This window comes from Mobula birostris, chromosome 22 (genome assembly GCF_030028105.1).
Source record: "Mobula birostris isolate sMobBir1 chromosome 22, sMobBir1.hap1, whole genome shotgun sequence".
NCBI classification, from domain to species: domain Eukaryota; kingdom Metazoa; phylum Chordata; class Chondrichthyes; order Myliobatiformes; family Myliobatidae; genus Mobula; species Mobula birostris.
In genome coordinates this window covers 39,050,809-39,072,034 of record NC_092391.1, presented here as the reverse complement: position 1 = coordinate 39,072,034, position 21,226 = coordinate 39,050,809, and the positions used below count along the sequence as shown (strand labels likewise).

At 41.6% G+C, this 21,226-nt stretch overlaps 1 protein-coding gene across 1 annotated transcript in view; it reads left to right on the top strand.

Moving 5' to 3' along the window:
• The first annotated feature begins 4,179 nt into the window (after positions 1 to 4,179).
• LOC140186357 (chloride intracellular channel protein 4-like) overlaps positions 4,180 to 21,226 on the top strand; it is a 32,682-nt gene continuing 15,635 nt past the window's right edge. The window contains exons 1-3 of the mRNA XM_072240522.1: positions 4,180 to 4,257; positions 18,324 to 18,433; positions 20,392 to 20,517. Coding sequence (XP_072096623.1) covers positions 4,222 to 4,257; positions 18,324 to 18,433; positions 20,392 to 20,517 — 272 coding nt within the window. The 5' untranslated portion in view covers positions 4,180 to 4,221. The remainder of the gene's footprint in view (positions 4,258 to 18,323; positions 18,434 to 20,391; positions 20,518 to 21,226) is intronic.

Here is a 21,226-nt window from a genome sequence, read left to right as displayed (position 1 = left end):
GGAACAACATCCGCAACCCCCCAATCCTCTGAAACCTCTCCCATCCCCATTGATGATGCAAAGATCATAGCCAGAGGCTCAGCAATCTCCTCTCTCACCTCCCACACCTCCCACAGTAGCCTGGGGTATATCCCGTCCGGTCCCAGTGACTTATCCAACTTGATGGTTTCCAAAAGCTCCAGCACATCGTCTTCTTTAATATTTACATGCTCAAGATTTTCAGTCTACTGCAAGTCATCCCTACAATCACCAAGATCCTTTTCCATAGTGAATACTGAAGCAAAATACTCATTAAGTACCTCTGCTATCTCCTCCTGTTCCATACACACCTTTCCTCTGTCACACTTGATTGGTCCTATTCTCTCACGCCTTATCCTCTTGCTCTTCACATACTTGTAGAATGCCTTGGGGTTTTCCTTAATCCTGGCGATCAAGGCCTTCTCATGGCCCCTTCTGGCTCTCCTAATTTCATTCTTAAGCTCCTTCCCGCCAGCCTTATAATCTTCTAGATCTCTATCATGAGGTTTTTGAACCTTTTGTAAGCTCTTCTTTTCTTGACTAGATTTATAACAGCCTTTGTACACCATGGTTCCTGTACCCTACCATCCTTTCCCTGTCTCATTGGAACATACCTGTGCAGAACCCCACGCAAATACTCCTTGAACATTTGCCACATTTCTTCCGTACGTTTCCCTGAGAACATGTTTCTAATTTATGCTTCCAAGTAACTGCCTGATAGCCTCATATTTCCCCTTACTCCAATTAAATGTTTTGCTAACTTGTCTGTTCCTATCCTTCTCCAATTGTATGGTAAAGGAGATAGAATTGTGATCGCTATCTCCAAAACGCTCTCCCACTGAGAGACCAGAGACCTGACACCTGACCAGGTTCATTTCCCAATACCAGATCAAGTACAGCCTCTCCTCTTGTAGGCTTATCTACATATTGTGTCAAGATACCTTCCTGAACACACCTGACAAACTCCACCCCATCTAAACCCCTCACTCTAGGGAGATGCCAATCAATATTTGGGAAATTAAAATCTCCCACCACAATAACCCTGTTATTATTACACCTTTGTAGAATCTCTCTCCCTATCTTCTCCTCGGTGTCCCTGTTACTATAGGGTGGTCTATAAAAAAAAAATCCAGTGCCGGACGATGCTGAGGCTGTTCTACAAGTCTGTGGTGGCCAGTGCGATCATGTTTGCTGTTGTGTGCTGGGGCAGCAGGCTGAGGGTAGCAGACACCAACAGAATCAACAATCCCATTCGTAAGGCCAGTGATGTTGTGGGGATGGAACTGGACTCTCTGACGGTGGTGTCTGAAAAGAGGATGCTGTCCAAGTTGCATGCCATCTTGGTCAATGTCTCCCATCCACTACATAATGTATTGGTTGGGCACAGGAATACATTCAGCCAGAGACTCATCCCACCGAGATGCAGCACTGAGCGTCATAGGAAGTCATTCCTACCTGTGGCCATCAAACTTTACAACTCCTCCCTTGGAGGGTCAGACACCCTGAGCCAATAGGCTGGTCCTGGACTTATCTCATAATTTACTGGCATAATTTACATATTACTATTTAACTATTTATGGTTTTATTACTATTTAATTATTTATGGTGCAACTGTGACGAAAACCAATTTCCCCCGGGATCAATAAAGTATGACTATGACTATGCTGCAGTTGTATAAGATATTGGTGAGGCCACACCTGGAGTATTGTGTACAGTTTTGGTTACCTTGTTATAGAAAAGATGTCATTAAGCTGGAAAGAGTCCAATAAAATTTATAGGAAAGCTCCTATGACTCATCGACCCCAGACAATCTATGAGGTGTTGCTCCTCCAACCTGAGTTTAGCCTCATCATGGCAGTAGAGGAGGCCATGTATGGACATATCATCTAGGATGGGCTACCATCTAGGTAGTCTCCAGCCTCTTGGTATGAACAACTTCCGGTAATTCCCTCCCCTTCCCTTCCTCTATCCCTATTTCACATCACCTCCCTCATAGTTCGGCCTCCTTCTACTACTGCACATTGTTCTCCTGCCAATCACCTCCCTGCTTCCCCTCCCCCACCCCTTTGTCTTTCAAATTACTGTTTTTTTCAACTACCAGCATTCTTCAAACCCTCTCCAAAGTTCTTCCTTCAGTCCTGACGAAGGGTTTCGGCCCGAAACGTTGACTAATCTTTTCAACTGATGCTGACTGACCTGCTGAGTTCCTCCAGCGCATTGTGAGTGTTCCTTTGACAACAGCATCTGCAGATTATTTTGTGTTTAGGTTAAAGAACAGTTCCTACCCCTCAAACAGCAGGCTTTTGAATAAAAAGGGGATAACTATACTCACTTGCCCCATTATTGAGATGTTTGGAACAACAATGATCTCATTTTAAGTACTCTATCTCATTATCTCATGTTCTTATTATTTATTGCTATTTATTTATACTTGCACAGCTGGATGTCTTCTGCACTCTGGTTGATCTTTCATTGATCCTGTTATAGTTACTTGCTGAGTATGCCCACAGGAAAATGAATCTCAGGTTTGTACATGGTAAAATATATATATATATACTTTGATAATAAAATTTACTTTGAACTTTGAAAACAAAATTGAGAGAATGAAAAAGCTTCAAGTGCTATAAACTAGTTAAATAAAGATAAAAATAAGAAAATAATCTAAGTGAAAATTATTTCTCTTTGTCTCTTATGGGTGCAGCCTGACCTCCTGAATATTTCCAAAATAAACCTTCCATCACCTTTCTTCTCAGTTAAACTTTCCATCCCGTCCCACAGTTGTGAAGTTAAGGATCAGATACAATATGATCCAATTCAGGACCTTGGTGTCCATACCTGGACAGCATTGTGTCCAGCGGCAGGGCAAGAGGTCAAACGCAGCCACTCCATTCTGATGTGTCGATGCCAACATGCACAAGTCTTAATTGAGCTGTCCTCTGAGGTGGACATTACTCCAACAAAAGGTCAATATTAAATCAGGAACAAGCTAAACTCAAAGAAGAGACACAAGAGACAGTAGATGCTGGAATCTAAAGCATCTCTAGATGTGAACTTCCCACTATTCAGGACATTTACAAAGACAGGCCCAAAGGATTATTGGGGACCCAAGTCACCTCAACCACAAACTGTTCCAGTTGCTATCATCTGGAAAACGGTACTGCAGCATAAAAGCCAGGACCAACCAGGCTCCAGGACAGCTTCATCCACCAGGTCATCGGACTGATTAATTCATGCTGATACAATTGTATTTCTATGTTATATTGACTGTCCTATTGTACATACTATTTGATATAAATTACTATAAATTGCATATTGCACCTTTAGGCAGAAACGTAACATCAAGATTTTTACTCATGTATGTGAAGGATGTAAGTAATAAAGTCTGTATTCAATTCAAACAAACTGCTTCAGGAACTCAGAGTGTCAGTCAGCATTTGTGGGGTTAATGGACTGTTTGGATTTTGGGTCGAGACCCTTTGAGACAAGCTAATCTCACAAGCACAATGTCCAGCAACCTTATTTCCTTCATAATATTCACTTAACTTAAACATTAATTAGATTTGTTTCCTGGAGATTATTTTGAAGTTCTAAATAAGCTTTATGTATAGTAAAATTATACAAAATAGTAAACAGTGCAAAAAATGACATGGCATTGTTGGATAGGATATGGGTTATTTCTTTATCTACAATTGCTCGGGCATTCCTGAGTTGTTTAAGGTTAATGGTATTGCTGCTGTCAGTGACACAGTTTATACCCGTCTTCTTCTGGAAGTACAGTGTATACTTGGGCTGGAGCTTGGATTACACACCTATTCAGGAATCTTCTATTTGATTCTTTAAGTTATATTTAATTTTTAAAAATTGTTTAATATGTTAAATATAGTACAAGCAGATTGGGAGGAGGGGTGTTACCATTTGTCGCCTGTCACACCCTCTTAATTTCTGGTTGGCAATGTTATATTCACACTGTTCGGCAACAGCTAAGGTAATTTGGTGTGTTCCATGCCGAAGAGCAGGCCATCGAGTTGCTTCTGCAGAGATTGAGACCACTAGAGGGTGGGGCGAGTTTTGCCTGCGCACCAGGTGAAAGTAGGGCAACCTCGCAAGTCTGAATCTTTCCTGACAGTGGGGCGTGGTCTGGAAGACACGTTTAAAGGGCCAAACGCGTGAGGTCTCCGGCTGTTGGCTTGGCAAGTGAAAACGATGGCCGCGGAACCCAAGATCGAGCTGTTCATTAAGGTAAAGTTGTCAGAGCTTGCAGCTTACTTCCGGCGGCGCGATAATTAACTGACGTTAACTCCTATTCAAACAGGTCCGTGACAAAATTGAGAAACATTTGTAAAAAGCATTATCAGACCTTTCCGAACTACTTCTAGTCTTAGATTTTATTTGGAATCTCGGAGAGTAATATGCTTCACCTTAAATTTTAAATGTAAAGTCTACGAGATGAACCAAACGTTCTGATTGTCCCTTCCTGACCAATCTTTTAGTTTTCTGTAATAGGTGTGTTTCATTTGATCGTTTCTCATTTACGCCCTTATTTTCTGTCCCACCTTGGTTAAATAATTTCTGTTTGTCTAAACTATCCACAGTCAGTCGTCACCTCTACCAATGTATAAGCCCTTAACTTTATTTCTTTTAAACGATCTCCGTGGGGTTCTCTCAAGTTTTACAGAAACCTCTTGCGGGCTCGCATTTATTTTGTGGGTGCCTATTTCGCATCGACAGGTGCCACTCCGGTTTTGACCCAGCAACTAAATATTAAAGTTGATGTATACTTAGTGACCCATTTATTTGGTACACCTGTACACAAACTTGTTAATAGCTAGTAGGCAAATTATGTGACAGTAACTCAATGTATAAAAACAGGCGGGCACAGCCAAGATGTTAACAACAGGAATTCTGCAGATGCTGGAAATTCAAGCAACACACATCAAAGTTGCTGGTGAACGCAGCAGGCCAGGCAGCATCTCTAGGAAGAGGTGCAGTCGACGTTTCAGGCCGAGACCCTTCGTCAGGACTAACTGAAGGAAGAGTGAGTAAGGGATTTGAAAGTTGGAGGGGGAGGGGGAGATCCAAAATGATAGGAGAAGACAGGAGGGGGAGGGATGAAGCCAAGAGCTGGACAGGTGATAGGCAAAAGGGATAGAAGAGGATCATGGGACAGGAGGACTGGGAAGAAAGACAAGGTGGGGGGGACCCAGAGGATGGGCAAGGGATATATTCAGAGGGACAGAGGGAGAAAACGGAGAGTGAGAGAAAGAATGTGTGTATAAAAGTAAGTAACAGATGGGGTACGAGGGGGAGGTGGGGCATTAGTGGAAGTTAGAGAAGTCGATGTTCATGCCATCAGGTTGGAGGCTACCCAGACGGAATATAAGGTGTTGTTCCTCCAACCTGAGTGTGGCTTCATCTTTACAGTAGAGGAGGCCGTGTATAGACATGTCAGAATGGGAATGGGATGTGGAATTAAAATATGTGGCCACTGGGAGATTCTGCTTTCTCTGGCGGACATTCCCTTGTCCATTCGTCCCCCCCATCCCTCCCCACTGATCTTCCTCCTGGCACTTATCCGTGTAAGTGGAACAAGTGCTACACATGCCCTTACACTTCCTCCCTTACCACCATTCAGGGCCCCAAACAGTCCTTCCAGGTGAGGCAACACTTCACCTGTGAGTCGGCTGGGGTGATATACTGCGTCCGGTGCTCCCGATGTGGCCTTTTATATATTGGTGAGACCCGACGCAGACTGGGAGACGGCTTTGCTGAACACCTACGCTCTGTCCGCCAGAGAAAGCAGGATCTCCTAGTGGCCACACATTTTAATTCCACATCCCATTGCCATTCTGACATGTCTATCCACAGCCTCCTCTACTGTAAAGATGAAGCCACACTCAGGTTGGAGGAACAACACCTTATATTCCGTCTGGGTAGCCTCCAACCTGATGGCATGAACAGCGACTTTGCTAATGCCCCACCTCCCCCTCGGACCCCATCTGTTACTTATTTTTATACACATATTCTTTCTCTCACACTCCTTTTTCTCCCTCTGAATATACCCCTTGCCCATCCTCTGGGTCCCCACCCCCCTTGTCTTTCTTCCCGGACCTCCTGTCCCATGATCCTCTCGTATCCCTTTTGCCTATCACCTGTCCAGCTCCTGGCTCCATCCCTCCCCCTCCTGTCTTCTCCTATCATTTTGGATCTCCCCCTCCCCCTCCAACTTTCAAATCCCTTACTCACTCTTCCTTCAGTTAGTCTTGACGAAAGGTCTCGGCCTGAAACGTCGGCTGCACCTCTTCCTAGAGATGCTGCCTGGCCTGCTGCGTTCACCAGCAACTTTTATGTGTACAGCCAAGATGTTCATTTGTTGTTCAGACCAAGCATCAGAATGGGGAAGAAATGTAATCTAAGTGATTTTGACCATGGAATGATTGCTGGTTCCAGTCAGGCTAGATTGAGCATCTCAGAAACTGATCTCCTGGGGTTTTCACGCACAACAATGCATAAGTTTACAGCGAATGGTGCCAGAAACAAAATGGCACCCAGTGAGCGACAGTTCTGTGGGCGAAAGCGCCTTGTTAATGAGAGAGGTCAGAGGAGAATGGTCAGACTAGTTCAAGCTGACAGGAAGGCAACAGTAACTCAAATAACCATGAGATACAATGGTGGTGTGCAGAAGAGCATCTCTGAACACAACATATTGAACCAGTTGACAACTGGGCTACATTAGCACAAGACCACAAACATATACTTAGTGGCCACTTTATCAGGTGGAGAAGGTACCTGATAAAGTGTCACTGAGTGCATTTGGAGCTATTCCCAAGCACTTTCTAAATCTGCCCAGTAAATTTTCCTTCCTTGCAGTGCACATTTACTCCTTATCATATTTATTTGCACGTATTTCTGCCAGGGCAAACACTATCCACCTTTGTTTTAATGATTTGCTCACTTTCGCGAGGTTTTGGCTCGCTTTGATATCCAGAGTGGTACAAGTCATCTATAGTTGCAAGTTTGTGGACCTTAGGTGATATTCTTGCACGTAACAATTAAATCGGGGATTGATATTCAAAGGGGCAGCACCGTTGAAATGTAACTGAGTCAATCTATCTTGATCATTGACCAGAAATATGAATATTTTGATCCCATCACAGATGCTATCTGACCTGTGAAGTATTTCCAGCTATTTCTGCTTCATCCTACTGACATTTGCAGTATTATTCTTCAACTTTAGATAGCATCATACTAGCTGAAGAATGACTAGAATTAAAAAAGGCAGTAAAAATATGATTGGCATGGCACCCAGGGTAAGAGCGATGTGGGTGTGTATTACAGAAAAATGTTTAGTAAAGTAAAGGAAGCTTCTGTGGTTATTGTATTGGATTGCTAAGCATGCATAGCTGATTACATGGGCTATTAACTTAATGAATGATATTTAGAAAGAGCACCATCTGTTTGGCTCCTGACTATCAGTATGATCTTTTCTAAATTCTTGCTGGTTTTGCTCTAACAAATTAATGTTCATATTGTTATAAGTTTATTGAGAGACATTTACTGATACATGAGGAATTCTTTTGGGCCATGCGGTTTACAATATGGACATTGTACTCCTTAGTGTTGCATGTTGTCAATGGAAAGGTGCAATTTCATTCCTGTGTGTAGTATCTATGGTACAATTATGCAATTGCAAAAACAAGCAACCGAGATTGAGGGAGGGCAAGTTTACTTCCCACAAAGGTGATCAGAAATTATATATAGCATAAATGCAGAACAGAATTATGATTTTAAGCAATAGTGGAGCCGTCCTAGTTGGAATAATAAAAGGAGACTATGATTTGGAAGTTTGGTTAATTGCCAAGCTTGGCAAAATGTTTGCAGACATTTCGGCTCCAATCAAGAAACCAACATCAGGGCACAGTTGAGGATGTTGTCTCCTCAGAATGCTGGCTTATATGCTCCTCGGGGTCTGAATGGATATTGATTAGATGTTGTGATCTGGTTGGTTGATACAAGACAGTGAACAATTTAGTAGTAGGAGTTTCTGATTGGCCTAGCTTCGGGGGAGGCCCTTTGGAAGTGTTTACTTTACTGTCCAGATCCCAAGATTATTGGCGAATAATTAATTGTTGACATCATTGTTTCGCTTTTCTGCATAAGGCTTCATATACCAGATTTATGTCAATGTGTTTCTTGATGGGTCCCTCTGTAGTGAACCACGCTTCTAGAAATTCTTGTTCTTGTTCTTCCTTGAGTCAACACTCTGGCTGTTGCCCAGTTGAAATGGTGTCCTCCTCCATCTGGAAACATTTTACCAAGCTCGGTGGTTAACCAAGCTTCCAAATAGCCAACCCAAGCTGCAAATATACCACAATATTTGAAAGGAGGAAGTAATGCCGAAAGCATGCAGTTTCCATTAATTTCAAGCACCTGATCTACTGCACTATTCCAGTGTTCCGTTTCTGTTGTCCATAAGCAAATACAACTGACTGGCACAATCCAGGATGGAAGAATGCTTGTTGAAGGACACATTGAATCCAGTGTACCTACCACAAAGGCTTTACAGAGATGGACCAGTCTCTGGTCCCTCTACAAGTGGATACTGAGGGCCGGGCCATATGTAACAGCCTCTGAAACAGCTCAGGGAGGCATTATTCAATAAGATAACATGACTAGCTTTGAAAGGAAATGCATTAAATTGATGGTGAGATGAATATAAATGAAGGCTGTGGCTGCTGAGCAAGTTTCCTGATGGCTGTGGATCAAAGGGTAGAACTAGTGCTGCTGGGACACAAGCCAGGGCCTGATCAACCCTTGGCTGGGTCACCTGGGCGAGGGTGTCTTCTGTTGAAGGACCTGGCACACCCAATGACGTCATGTTATGTCAGATTAGGAAGATGTGTCACAGCGCATCTGAGGATGTATCTCAGCATTCTGATTTGTATTTTAAATGGGAGATTCTGCAGATGCTGGAAATTCAGAGTGACACACACAAAAATTGCTAAAGCACTTAGCAGGTTAGACAGCATCTATGGGAATAAATAAACAGCTGACATTTCAGGCTGAGACCATTCCTCAGGGCCAGAAAGGAAGGAGGAAGACACCTGAATAAATAAAAAGGTGGGGGGGGGGGGGAGGAAGGAGGACTAGTTAGAAGGTAATAGATGAAACCAGGTGGGTAGGAAAGGTAAAGGGCTGGAGATGAAGAAATCTGATAGGAAAAGAGAGTGGACCATGGCAGAAAGGGAAGGAGGAGGGGCACCAGGGGGATGTGATGGGCAAGTGAGGAGAAGAGGTCAGAGGCTAAAGTGGTTAATAGAAGAAGAGGGAAGGGGGAGGGAGAAAATTACCGGAATGAGAAATTGATGTACATTCCATTAGGTTGGAGACTACCTAGACGGAATATATGGTGTTGCTCTTCCTCCCAGAGAGTGGCCTCATTATGACAAAAGAGGAAGCCCATAGATTGATGAGTTGGAACAGGAATGAGGATAGGATTTAAAATGTTTCGCTACCACAGAATTCCGCTTTTAGCAGATGGAACGGAGGCGCTCAGCAAAGTGGTCCCTTTATTTATGTGGGGTCTCACCAATGTAGAGGAGGCCACATTGTAGAGGAGGAGCACCAGATACAGTAGACGACCCCCAAAAGCTTCGCAAGTGAAGTGTTGCCTCACCTGGAAGGACTGTTTGTGGCCCTGAATAGAGGACAGGGAGGGGGTGAATGGGCAGGTGGAGCATTTCTGTTGCTTTCAGAGATACGTGCCAGGAGGGAGATTAGTGGGAAGGGATGAATGGTCAAGAGAATCATGGAGGGAGCCCTGTGGAAAGCAGAGAGTGAGGAGAAGGTAAAGATGTGTTTGGTGGTAGGATCCCATTGAAGATGGCAGAAGTTGCTACCTTCAATGGGATTCTACCACCAAGCACATTTATTCCACACACTGGCCTTTTACCCCTTCCCCTTGTGCCTATGATCTCCCCCCGATGCCTCTCATTTTTCCCTTTCTCCCATTGTCCACTCTCCTATCGAATTTCTTCATCTCTAGCCCTTTATGTACCTCACCCAGCTGGCTTCATCTAATACCTTCTAGTTAATCCTCATTTCCCTCCCCTGACCTTTTTATTCTGGCATCTACGCCCTTTCTTTCCAGTCTTGGAAAAGAGTCTCTGCCCGAAACAACATCAAGTGTCTGTTATTTCCAAAAACGCTGCCTGATCTGCTGAGTTCCTTCAGCAATTTTTATTCTGTGCGTGTTGCCCTGATTGTATTTAATGTGTATACACTGAATAAAATATATGTTTAAAATAAAAAAGTACTGATGCTGTAAGCCTGATCCAGCCTTGGAACTGGTCCCAAAGAAAAGGCTGTGATGGAAAAGCTGGCAGGCTGGAGAAACAAAATCAGGTTTATCATTGACATGTCATGAAGTTTGTTATTTTGCTGCAGTTCCGTGGAAAACTTAAAAATTCCTTTAAGTTATAGAATAGTGCAAAATACATACATTGAGGTAGTGTTCATGGACCTTTCGGATATCTGATGATGAAGGGGAAGAAGCTGTTCTGAAAATATTGGGTATGGGTCTTCTGGCTTCTGTACCTCCTCCCCAATGGTAGTAAAGCAAAGACAGTTTCCTGGATGACAAGGGTCTTTAATCTGAATACCACCTCCCGAAGGTGTTGAGAGCAGGCAGGACTAATCCCTGGGCAACTTTGCTCATTTACCCTCCATGGCTGCAGCTTGCAGTCTTCATCACTGCTTCGGACAAGAGTAGCAGTCAAAGGCCTGGTTTGTTCAGTAGTGGGCTTAGTGAAGAGCACAACAGCTGTCGGCGAGAGCAGAGGCCATGCCTGCTTAACCAGTCAGTGCCTGTACCTCCAACTGGTTCCACCGAAATTCAGCATGCATGCACATGCTCAAACGCACATTCAAAAAAAAACATTAGCTTTATTTGTCACATGTACATCGAAACATCAAAACATACAGTGAGGTGTGTCATTTGTGTCAATGACCAATGCTGTCTGATTAATGTGCTGGGTCAGCTGGCAAGCACTGCCATGCTTACCAACATAGCATGCCCACAATTTACCTACCCTAACCCATATGTCTTTGGAATATTAGAGGAAACTGGAGTAACTGGATGAAACCCAAGCAGTCTCATTGGGGAGAATGTACAAGCTCCTTACAGACAGCTATGCCATCAGCAGATGTACACACACATACATGCACACTGAAACATACACCTGTGTACCTACACACAGAGAAATTTACACAATATACACAAAAACACTGAAATCTATACACATAAGCACACCGAATGGGATATATCCACACACCGATGCATTCAATGAACTTTCACCATTGGATTTGATTCCAGTTCTTTCAATAACTTATCCATTCTCTTTGAATCCTGTACTGCTGTTTCTAGCTAAAGTTACACACACAAAACGTTGCAGAGACTCAGCAGGTCAGGCAGCATGTATGGAGAAAAATAAGTATTTAATGTTTCGGCCTGTGACCCTTCATCGGGACTGAAAAGGAAGAAGGAAAGAGCTAGTATAAGATGGAGGGGAAGGGGAAGGAGTACTAGCTGGCAGGCGATAGGAGGTGCTGCTCTACTTTGAATCATTTATTACTTACTGCCCATTATACTGCTGGTGTTTAGGATAGCAATGAAGGTCCTCTTTCTCTGTCAATCCATACTATCACACATTGATAGAGAAGGATTCTTCATTGCTGTTTCCATAACAATTTTTTTTGACCAGTCAGGGCTGTGGTTCTGAGCTGAACCCCCAAACCTGGTGGGCTGGAGGACCAGTGGACCACTCTTAGTCTGACCTCTACCCTTCGACCTGATTGGCATGGATGACCCTACCAAGAGCCAAAACACAAAGTCCTGACTCTAGCCAGAATAGCTCTCTGGGTCATTGAGGCACATAAGCCTCCAAACCCTATGACATGGTTGTGGCTCTCTGGGAGGAGTCATTTTTTAACTTTTGGTCTATTGACTTTTACCTGTGATCATGATCAGCTATGGGTATTTTCCTTCACTAGTCATATACGGAGGCCAGACTGGGAATCTGACTGTTAATGATTTCAGATATTGTGACCATGTTACAAGCCTTTCCTTGTTCTTCTAATGGTGCTTGATTCAATCTGAAGCTGTTGCAAAGTGACGTTCTTTGACATATCATCATACCTGGTTTGTCCTTGAGTAACCTTAATTTAATTATCTGTCCCTGGAGAATCTTGGAACCATGTCACTTAATTATTTATTAATGTTCCGTCCTCTCACTTCCTTCCTCTCCCCTCCTTCCAGACAGCCAGCCCATCCACCCTCTCTCCCTCCCTTCTGGCTCTTTGAGCCACACCACTCAGCAATCCCCTGGTTTAATCCTGGCCTTGTCACAGGGCGATTTACAATGTTCAATTGCTCTACCAACTGGTATGTATTTGGACTGTGGGAGGAAACTGGAGCACCCGGAGGAAACCCATGCGGTCACAGGGAGAATGTACAAACTCCTTACAGGCAGCAGGGAAATTGAACCCGGGTCATTGGTTTCATTGGTAAATCATTGTGCTAACCACTACACTACTGTGCCATCATGATCATGTGAATTGATAATTGCAGCTACCAATTTCAGGTTTTTGTTGAAACTCTGTTAAATATTAATTCGGTAGCATCACAAGAACGTTTAATTCTAATAATGTGCTTTCTTGCCAAGATTTCGCACTTAAGCAAACACAAATAAAATTTACTTTTTAAAGAAACCAGGGTAAATTTTTGGAGAAATTCACCATGAAACTAATAGCTAAAAATTCAATATGGTCGTAACACAGGATTGTGTAGATGCTGGAAAACTTGAGCAACACACTCAAAATACTGGATTGATGAAGGGTCTCTGCTTAAAACATCAACTGTTTATTCCCCTCCATAGATGCTACTTGACTTGTTGAGGTCCTCCAATGTTTTTTGTGTGTTGTTTAAAAGTCCAGTTGCTTTCACTACCCATCAACATTTCTAAGCTTCACTTAAAATAAACAGGAAAATAGTACCTATAGTGAAAACAGATACCATTTATTGCTTGTTATACCCCTCCACTTTCTTCCAGGTCTGCTGAATCTGACTGAATCTGCAACTTTACGAGCTAAGTAGTGTTTTTGAGACTTCACAATGTAGATGAGTGATGGCAGATAACACTACTGTAGGGAGATTGCTATAGGATGTTCCATATGATTTTATGTGATAAGATGTTGCAGTGTGGTGATCCTCAGTCCTTACTGAGACTTATCTGTTGAAACCAAAAGGAGTAGAGATGAAGCCTTGTTAATTTTGAGAAAAGAAGGTGGGCCAAACTATTTGGGACAATAACTAATTGAGTAGTATAATTTCTCAGTATCACTTGTGGGGCTTGATTTCAATAATAGTGATACTTAAGAAGACTTAAGAGTCTTTTAAGTTCAAACCAAATTTTCTTACCAAAGTACAAGTATGTCACCATATACAACCCTGAGATTCACTTTCTAGTGGGCATACTCAACAAGTCAATGGAATGGTAACTATAGCAGAATCAATGAAAGACCATCCAACTGGGATGTTCCATCAAAGTGCAGAAGACAACAAACTGTGCAAATGCAAATATAAATAAACAAGCAATAAATATTGAGAACATCAGATGAAGAGCCCTTGAAAGTGAGGAATAGGAGCTGATGTACCAACAGACATACAGTCCTCCCTGTCAGTGCTGCTGGCATTTTAGGTTGATCGTTCTGTATTGAGCATGGGATATGGTTATGACTGACAGTAATTAAAATAAAACCTGCAAGTGATTTCATTTTTAACGCAGACCTGAGGGCCACAACTTAATTCCTTGAATTTACAACAGAAAAGAATTGAGCCTATCTGATCTTTGTCTGTGCTAAAGGTGGTTGTCTACCCAAGTAAGCCTGTCAGTATCTAGTCATTTGATCCTCGCCCTGCTTGTCAAAAGTTCCTTTTAAATGCATTGCTGCTGTTTGTCTTAACAATGTATTGGGATAACTTGCATAGTTTCCAGCCAATGTTTTTACTTTGCCGAACGACTATTGAAGTTCTGGTTTTCCTGTTCACTGGAACCCATCTACATCTATCTATCTAATTCTTAAAACAGTCTTCCACCTGTATAGTTCATTTACAGCCCTCAAACGCATATCCTTCAGCTGTTCTTGTTCAGAGTAGACAATAGTAGGTGGTTAACCCTACTATTGCTAGGATATTTAACAAGTTGCAGCTGACACCAAAGTAATTCTTTTAGTCTTGTAGATTAGGATGCTTTTAAATATGCACTCTTATGTTTGCTCTAAGCTACTTTATATTTTCTACTTAAATTAAATGCAAGAATGAAAAGCATTCCAGAGCACAGGATACATGCCTAATGTAGTGTTCAAGTATGACCTGGATTCTTTAAAGAACTTCAGTAAAGTTTATTGAATGCATTTTTTGGGCTCTGATATTTGCAGGGTTTTGATCATTTTAAGCTTGTGTTAAATGGGAAAAAATAATTGACTACAACTTGATACCATCAAAGTGTCTGCTGTATGGATGCAATTTTGTTTCTAACTTTCAACAGTAGCAGTCCGATAACTAAGCAAACTTGTGCATTTTCATACTGAAAAAAAACTTCTCAAGTCACTTTTTATTGTCATTTCGACCATAAGCTGCTGGTACAGTACACAGTAAAAACGAAACAACATTCCTCCAGGACCATGGTGCTACATGAAACAACACAAAACTATACTAGACTAAGTGAGACAGCACAAGGCGACACTAGACTGCGTAAAGCAACACAAAAAACTACACTAGACTAGAGACCTACACAGGACTACATAAAGTGCACAAAACAGTGCAGGAAAATATAATAAATAGCTTTCACTTCATGATTTGTTAGAGTACCTACCCTTCTGCCTAAAATTTTGTTTTGTTTATCTTGTTGTGTATGTTATTTATGTTAAGTTTGTTAACTTATTTTATAATGTACTTTTAGCTGCTGTAAGAAGCTAATTTCTCATTGAGAACTACACTTGGATCACTGTAACTGCAATGTTTAAACCTAGTGAGCAGGAACAGGAGAGTCTGCCATTAGCGGCTTTCGGCTTCTCATTGCCTCAGTAAAACAACCAATATAATCAAAGACCCCTCTCCCCTCCCGACGGGCAGAAGATACAACAGCCTCAAGGACAGCTTCCATCCCACTGTTGTCTGTTTATTTATTGAGATACAGTGTGGAATAGGCCCTCTGATCTGTGTTGCCCAGCAATCCCCCAGCTTAATGCTAGCCTAATCATAGGACAATTTACAATGACCAATTAACTTGCCAATCAGTACCTCTTTGGACAGTGGAAGGAAACCCACATGGTCACGGGGAGAATGTGTAATCTTCTTATAGGCAGCGGTGGGAATTGAACCCTTGTCACTTGCGCTGTAAAAGGGTGTGCTCACCAATATTGAACAGCCCCATTGTACGATAAGACTGACTCTTGGTCTCACGTTGGTTCCATTACATTCCTGACATGCCTTGTAGATGATAGAAAGACCTTGAGGTATTAGGAAGTGAGTCATTCACCACAGGATATGTAGCTTCTGACTTGCTATTGTGGCCACAGTAGTTATGTGGATGGCCCACTTGAACGATTGACAGGGAGTCTTCAGCCAGTTGTATTTGTTTCTCAACCTATCAATTGACTGCATTCATCCTTGTGACCTAAATGTAACTTTACTTCACATTCTATTGTTGTTTTCCCTTGTATTACCTCAATGTACTGTGTGATAAATTTACCTGTACATGAGTGAGGCCACTGTCAGTCAGAGTTGACCGTGGAAGTTGTGTCCTAGGTGTCTAGATACACAAGCTTGAGTAGTACAATATGGAGAGCAAGTTGCAGCCCTTGTAGCAAGCTCATCCTCTCCACTCATCTGATGAACCCAAAGGGACAGCAGAGACCGATACAGTTTGGCACCAGCAGTGTCATCAGAGTTGCCGGTCAGCGTTGAACTCAATGTAGGACTGCCATAGGGACTCTAGCTCTGGGTATTTCCCTCGGGGGTTTAGTCCCGAAGCCTTACCCATGAGTGGGTATAGACACAAGGCAGCGCAGGTTTGGGATCAGAGTTTTGTATGGATAACATGCAAAACAATGTGTTTCACTGTTCCTCAGCACATGTGACAAATAATAAACATAGCATATTGAACAGAAAATGTAAGCATTTAGACCATATAGTGAGATTAGTCCAGCATAAATTATGAGATGACAATGATGTAACTTTAGAGAGAAGCATCTAGGAAAATGGGTATAGGCAGGATTATATATGCTTACATTTGACAGAGGAGAATTTGGACCAGAATTAATACATTTTTGGTTGCCTTTTAGTTGGGACTTAAACTCAAATCCCCAGAGACTGATATTTATGTATCAGTCCACTGCTTGTTTCCCGGTGTAAGCCATCGATCCTTTCCAATGAGATTTGTCATTTGTCTAAGAATCCAAGTTTCTCCAAGAACAGATTTTATGTTACTTTCATTAATGTAAGCAGTGTCTGTTTGTTGGCTGAGTTCTCTAGCTATTTTGGAATCTAGGATTCTTTAAAAAAAAACTGAATTAAAGTAAGACCATTTGCAAATTAATTGAAAGCTTTCTGTTATGAATGAGGTGAGGGCCTCCGTTGGTCAGAGTCGACCATGGATATTGTGTCCCAGCTGTCTAGATTCACAAGCCTGGGCAGTACGATATGGAGAGCAAGCTGTTGCCCATGTAGTAAGCTCCCCTTCTCCATGCATCTGTTGAACCCAAAGGAACAGCAGAGACTGATACAGTTTGGTACCAGCAGCCTTATAAGAGTTGCCTGTCAGCATTGAACTCAATGTAGGACTACCTTAAGGATTCCAGCTCTGAATTTTTCCCTTGGGACTTACTCCTGAAGTCATCCCCATGAATGGGTATAGCTGCAAGGCAGCGGAGGTTTGAGAGCAGAGCTTTCCTTCTCCTAGATAAGCTGTCAACCATGGCCGATGAGCCCCATCCACTTGAAGTGACTGGTTTTAAGGCATTAGTAACTCGCCTTTGCCCATTCTTCTGTCAGTAGAAATGGTTCAGCTGGGCTTAACAGCTAAGCCACACATGAAGGCCAGGATCTAGACTTGGTTGTCAGAGGTTATTTGAGGCGCACGCCGAGAACCTTCCTCACAACCGGATTTCCAGCATCTGCACAATCTGTGTTTATTAAATATTGTGCTTTTGTAAAGTTTTAATAGTGAAACATAGCAAAATCATAAAACAGTGAGCTTTATTTGAATGTCACCCATTGCATTTCCGCATTAAATGTAAATAAATTTTTCAGAAGTAATTCTTTGCTGTAAAGCAATGAGGAATATTTGGGGAATGTGAAAGGCATTACACGCTCTTCTGTGGAAGTGACTTGAATCAAAACCTTTCCCATTTCTTAGGTGGTTCTTGATAATCACTGTTGCATTATCTTTATTCTGCTTTATACACCTATTGTGTATCTGACACAAGCTCTCACATTTTTTTTTGCAACATCAGGAATTCATTGTGTTACCTAATTGCCACATGCATAGCACATCTGGCCTCTGCATTTTTTAGTTAAATGACAAATTATTGTGGTATTCTTGGTGATTAAGATAATGGCTTGGTTCAACATTAATTTAAAGGTGAGTGTTTCTGACGGGGAAGAATAACCAAAACAACCTGTTGATTTTGTTTTTGGAAGTGATCAGATTTTGTCAGTAATGTGTCTAATGATGAAGACTAATGGGTCTAATAATGCCCCTTGAACAAATGTTCTGTGCCTTCCACTTTTCCCTTTTACTCAATCCTGCTGCAAAGCCAGATAAGTTGTCTGGTTTATCCTGAAAGTTGCCAAGCTTCCAGAGAGCTGCAAGTGGAGAGTGTGCATTCCTTGTAGATAATCAAAAGGCCTTGAGGTGTTAGGAAGTGAGTCATTCACCTCAGGATATGTAGCATATGACCTGCTGTTGTAACCACGGTATTTATGTGCTGGTCCACTTGAGATAGTGACAAGTGGTCTTCAGCCAACTTTATTCTGTTTTCACTCCAACCATTGATTGCATATATCCTCATCTTTAAAACTTACCTTTATATTTTTGTGTGTGTCATAATAATGCCAGAAGTAGTAAAACAAAATTCTATGAGAATTGCACCTCTCGAAAAGATGCAGCATCAAAGATTATCAATATTTTACAATATCCAAATGGAAAATCACGCTAGTAAACTTTAAACTTATCTTTTCTGTGCAGGCCAGCGATGATGGTGAGAGCATAGGGAACTGTCCATTCTCCCAGCGTCTGTTCATGATCCTTTGGTTAAAACGAGTCAACTTCACCATCAACACAGTAGATATGAAGAGGTGAGTGCTGTCTTAGGGAACTGACTGTTAATCCAAGAGAGAGGGAAACATACACAGAACTGTGGCCATCAGTTGGTTTATTGAGGGAAATCACAGGTTCAAAGGTTCGTTTTATTATCAAAGTGTGTATGTAGAATACAACTCTGAGATTTGTCTTCTCCAGATAGCCATAAAATATAGAAAACCATCAAAGTAGTTGAAAGAAAGACATCAATCCCACTACCTCCACGCATGAAAAGAAAAAGTAACAAAAACTCTCAAACCGCAACCCTTCCCTAAAAACTAAAAGAGCGCCCACATGGAGAAACAATAACAAGAACATCAAACCCCAAACCCCCAGCCCAGCAAGCGGCAACAAGATCAAATGGGCAAGAACAGGAAATAAAGCATAGAACTGAACAAGGCCAATATGAACTACAATTGGTTTGAACAAGTCCTTTTACACAGGTATTCGTGTATGGTTGAATGGTAATTAAATTTGCACTTGTACTTGGTTAGGAAGGCAATTACTGTAACTTGTTTTTTTATGGACCTCTAAAAACCACAACCAAACTCCTTGTCTAAGATCCATTAGAGCAGGGGTTCCATTTTCAATCTGTGGACTCCTACCATTAACCGAGGGGTCTATGGGCCCCTGGTTAGGGATCCCTGCATTAGAGTGTTATTTTCCTTGATGCCTGTTGACTTCAGTTCAGGGGTTCTGGATGCTGCACTCTGTTAATTCAGTGGAGTGAGAACCTCACCTCAGCTCTGGAGTTCAACTCTTTGTCTAGAACTTTTCAAGGCTCTCATGAACTCTAGAGACAAGGAGCCCCTGCAAAATCCAAATGGAACACTGATGAGTAACCTCTATTCCCAGCCGATGCACAAATCTATCTGAATCACTCTCATTACAAATTAAACATGTTTAAGTATTGCTGTGGTTGAAGAGTCTAGACTTGGACATGGACAAGTTTCAAGTGGTTTTAATATGTGGCCTGCTCATCCACTGGTTCTCTCTATCCATGCCTGTTCCCACCCATTCTGTACATTTGACACTTCTGCAGCATGTTGTGCCCAAACATAATGATGGATTTCTAGACCACTTCTGTCAAGTGGCTGCCTTGCAGTGTTACAGGCAGCTGAAAGTCTTTTGTTTACCTTGTGAGCCTTGTGATTTCAAAACCCAGTCACTGCTTGTAAGCATCAATATACTTAGTGGAAATCGTCTGAAGACTGGTTCTTGATGATATCAATGGACCCTGCATTAACTTAAAAGCCTTTGGGGGGGAGAAGAAAAATCTGAGATGATCTCGGTTTTGGGTCAATATTACAAGCTTGCCAGTCCATATAGCAAATCAGACAACAAGGATTCATACAAAGGTAGTTGGAACTAAATATTCTAAGTAAGACAATTTTTAAATATTCCATAAAGAGCATAATTATGGGATTATATAATATGACCTGGTGAGTCTGACCTGGTGAGTATTTTCAGAATTTTCTGATTTTGTCTTTGAAATTATGAATGTTTGACAGACTAGATATTTACAGAGCAAACCTAGGTGTTTTAGCCAAAAAATGGTCACCAGTAGATTGAGAAGAGACATTGCCACTGAGGGAGTGGTTAGTCCATGGAACTTATTACAGAGTAAATAAAGGAACAGTATGAGTGCATTAAATAGTAAACCAGTATATAAAGGAAAAGAGAAGACTGGACTGTGTTGATAGGGCTGAGAGAAGACTTTTAAAATAGGAACTGAAGTTCCAGAATGGGTTTCATCAGAACTTCTGAATATATAAAATCTCTCAAACTGAGAACAGGAGTGAGTCATGTTACCCAGGCCTATGTGTGAATCTACCATATATTCGACCATTGTATCTTTTTGAATTTCAGTTTGTTCTTTTGTGTACGTTTATTGAAGTATCTTGTTCAGGTCTTAAGCTGACTTGAATTATAATGTATATCTCTTTTTCTCAAGGTACCCCGATATGTTGAGAGAGATTGCTCCAGGGAGCCAGCTGCCCTTTCTTATCTACAATGGTGAGCTCAAGACAGATAATAACAAAATTGAAGAATTTTTAGAAGAGGTTCTCTCTCCTCCCAAGTAAGTAAGACTGTACACGGCCTTTGTTCTGCAGTCTTATTGCTAGTAGCTGTCTCATCTTGTGCTGTTTTCAGCTCCTTCTGGCCATCTCCTACTCATATCCTTGAACTTTCCATTGTTTCAAATCTCCCAGCTATCTCTTATCTTCCTTTTTAAATCTTTAAACAATTTTAACTCTTTTAAACTTATTGTAAATGAAATTCTTTATATGGTATTGTCTGGAGGTTACCATCCTAGAGCAAACCCAGAACAGCTCCGATCTCTCATGATGTCATGAAGTCATACAATATGAAAACATGCTATTTTGTCTATCAGCTTTGTACTGACAATCAAGCTCCCATTCACACTAATTTTACAGTGATTAGATTTTGTTCTCCCCATTTCTTCATTACAACACCTCTCCCCACCCCCACCGCCCAGATTCTACCACTCTAACCTTAAATCAGAGTGTTCACAACCATTGAACTGGATTTTGGACCTTAACCTAATATAGCTGGTAAAGCCAATGAAGTTAATTAAGTTCAAAGTTCAGAGTAAATTTATTATCAATGTACATGTATATCACTGTATACAACCTTGAGATTCATTTTCTTGCAGGCATACTAAATAAATGCATAATAGAATAATAACCATAATAAAAATCAGTGAAAGACTGCGCCAACTTGGACATTCAACCAGTGTGTAAATGACAACAAGCTTTACAAATACA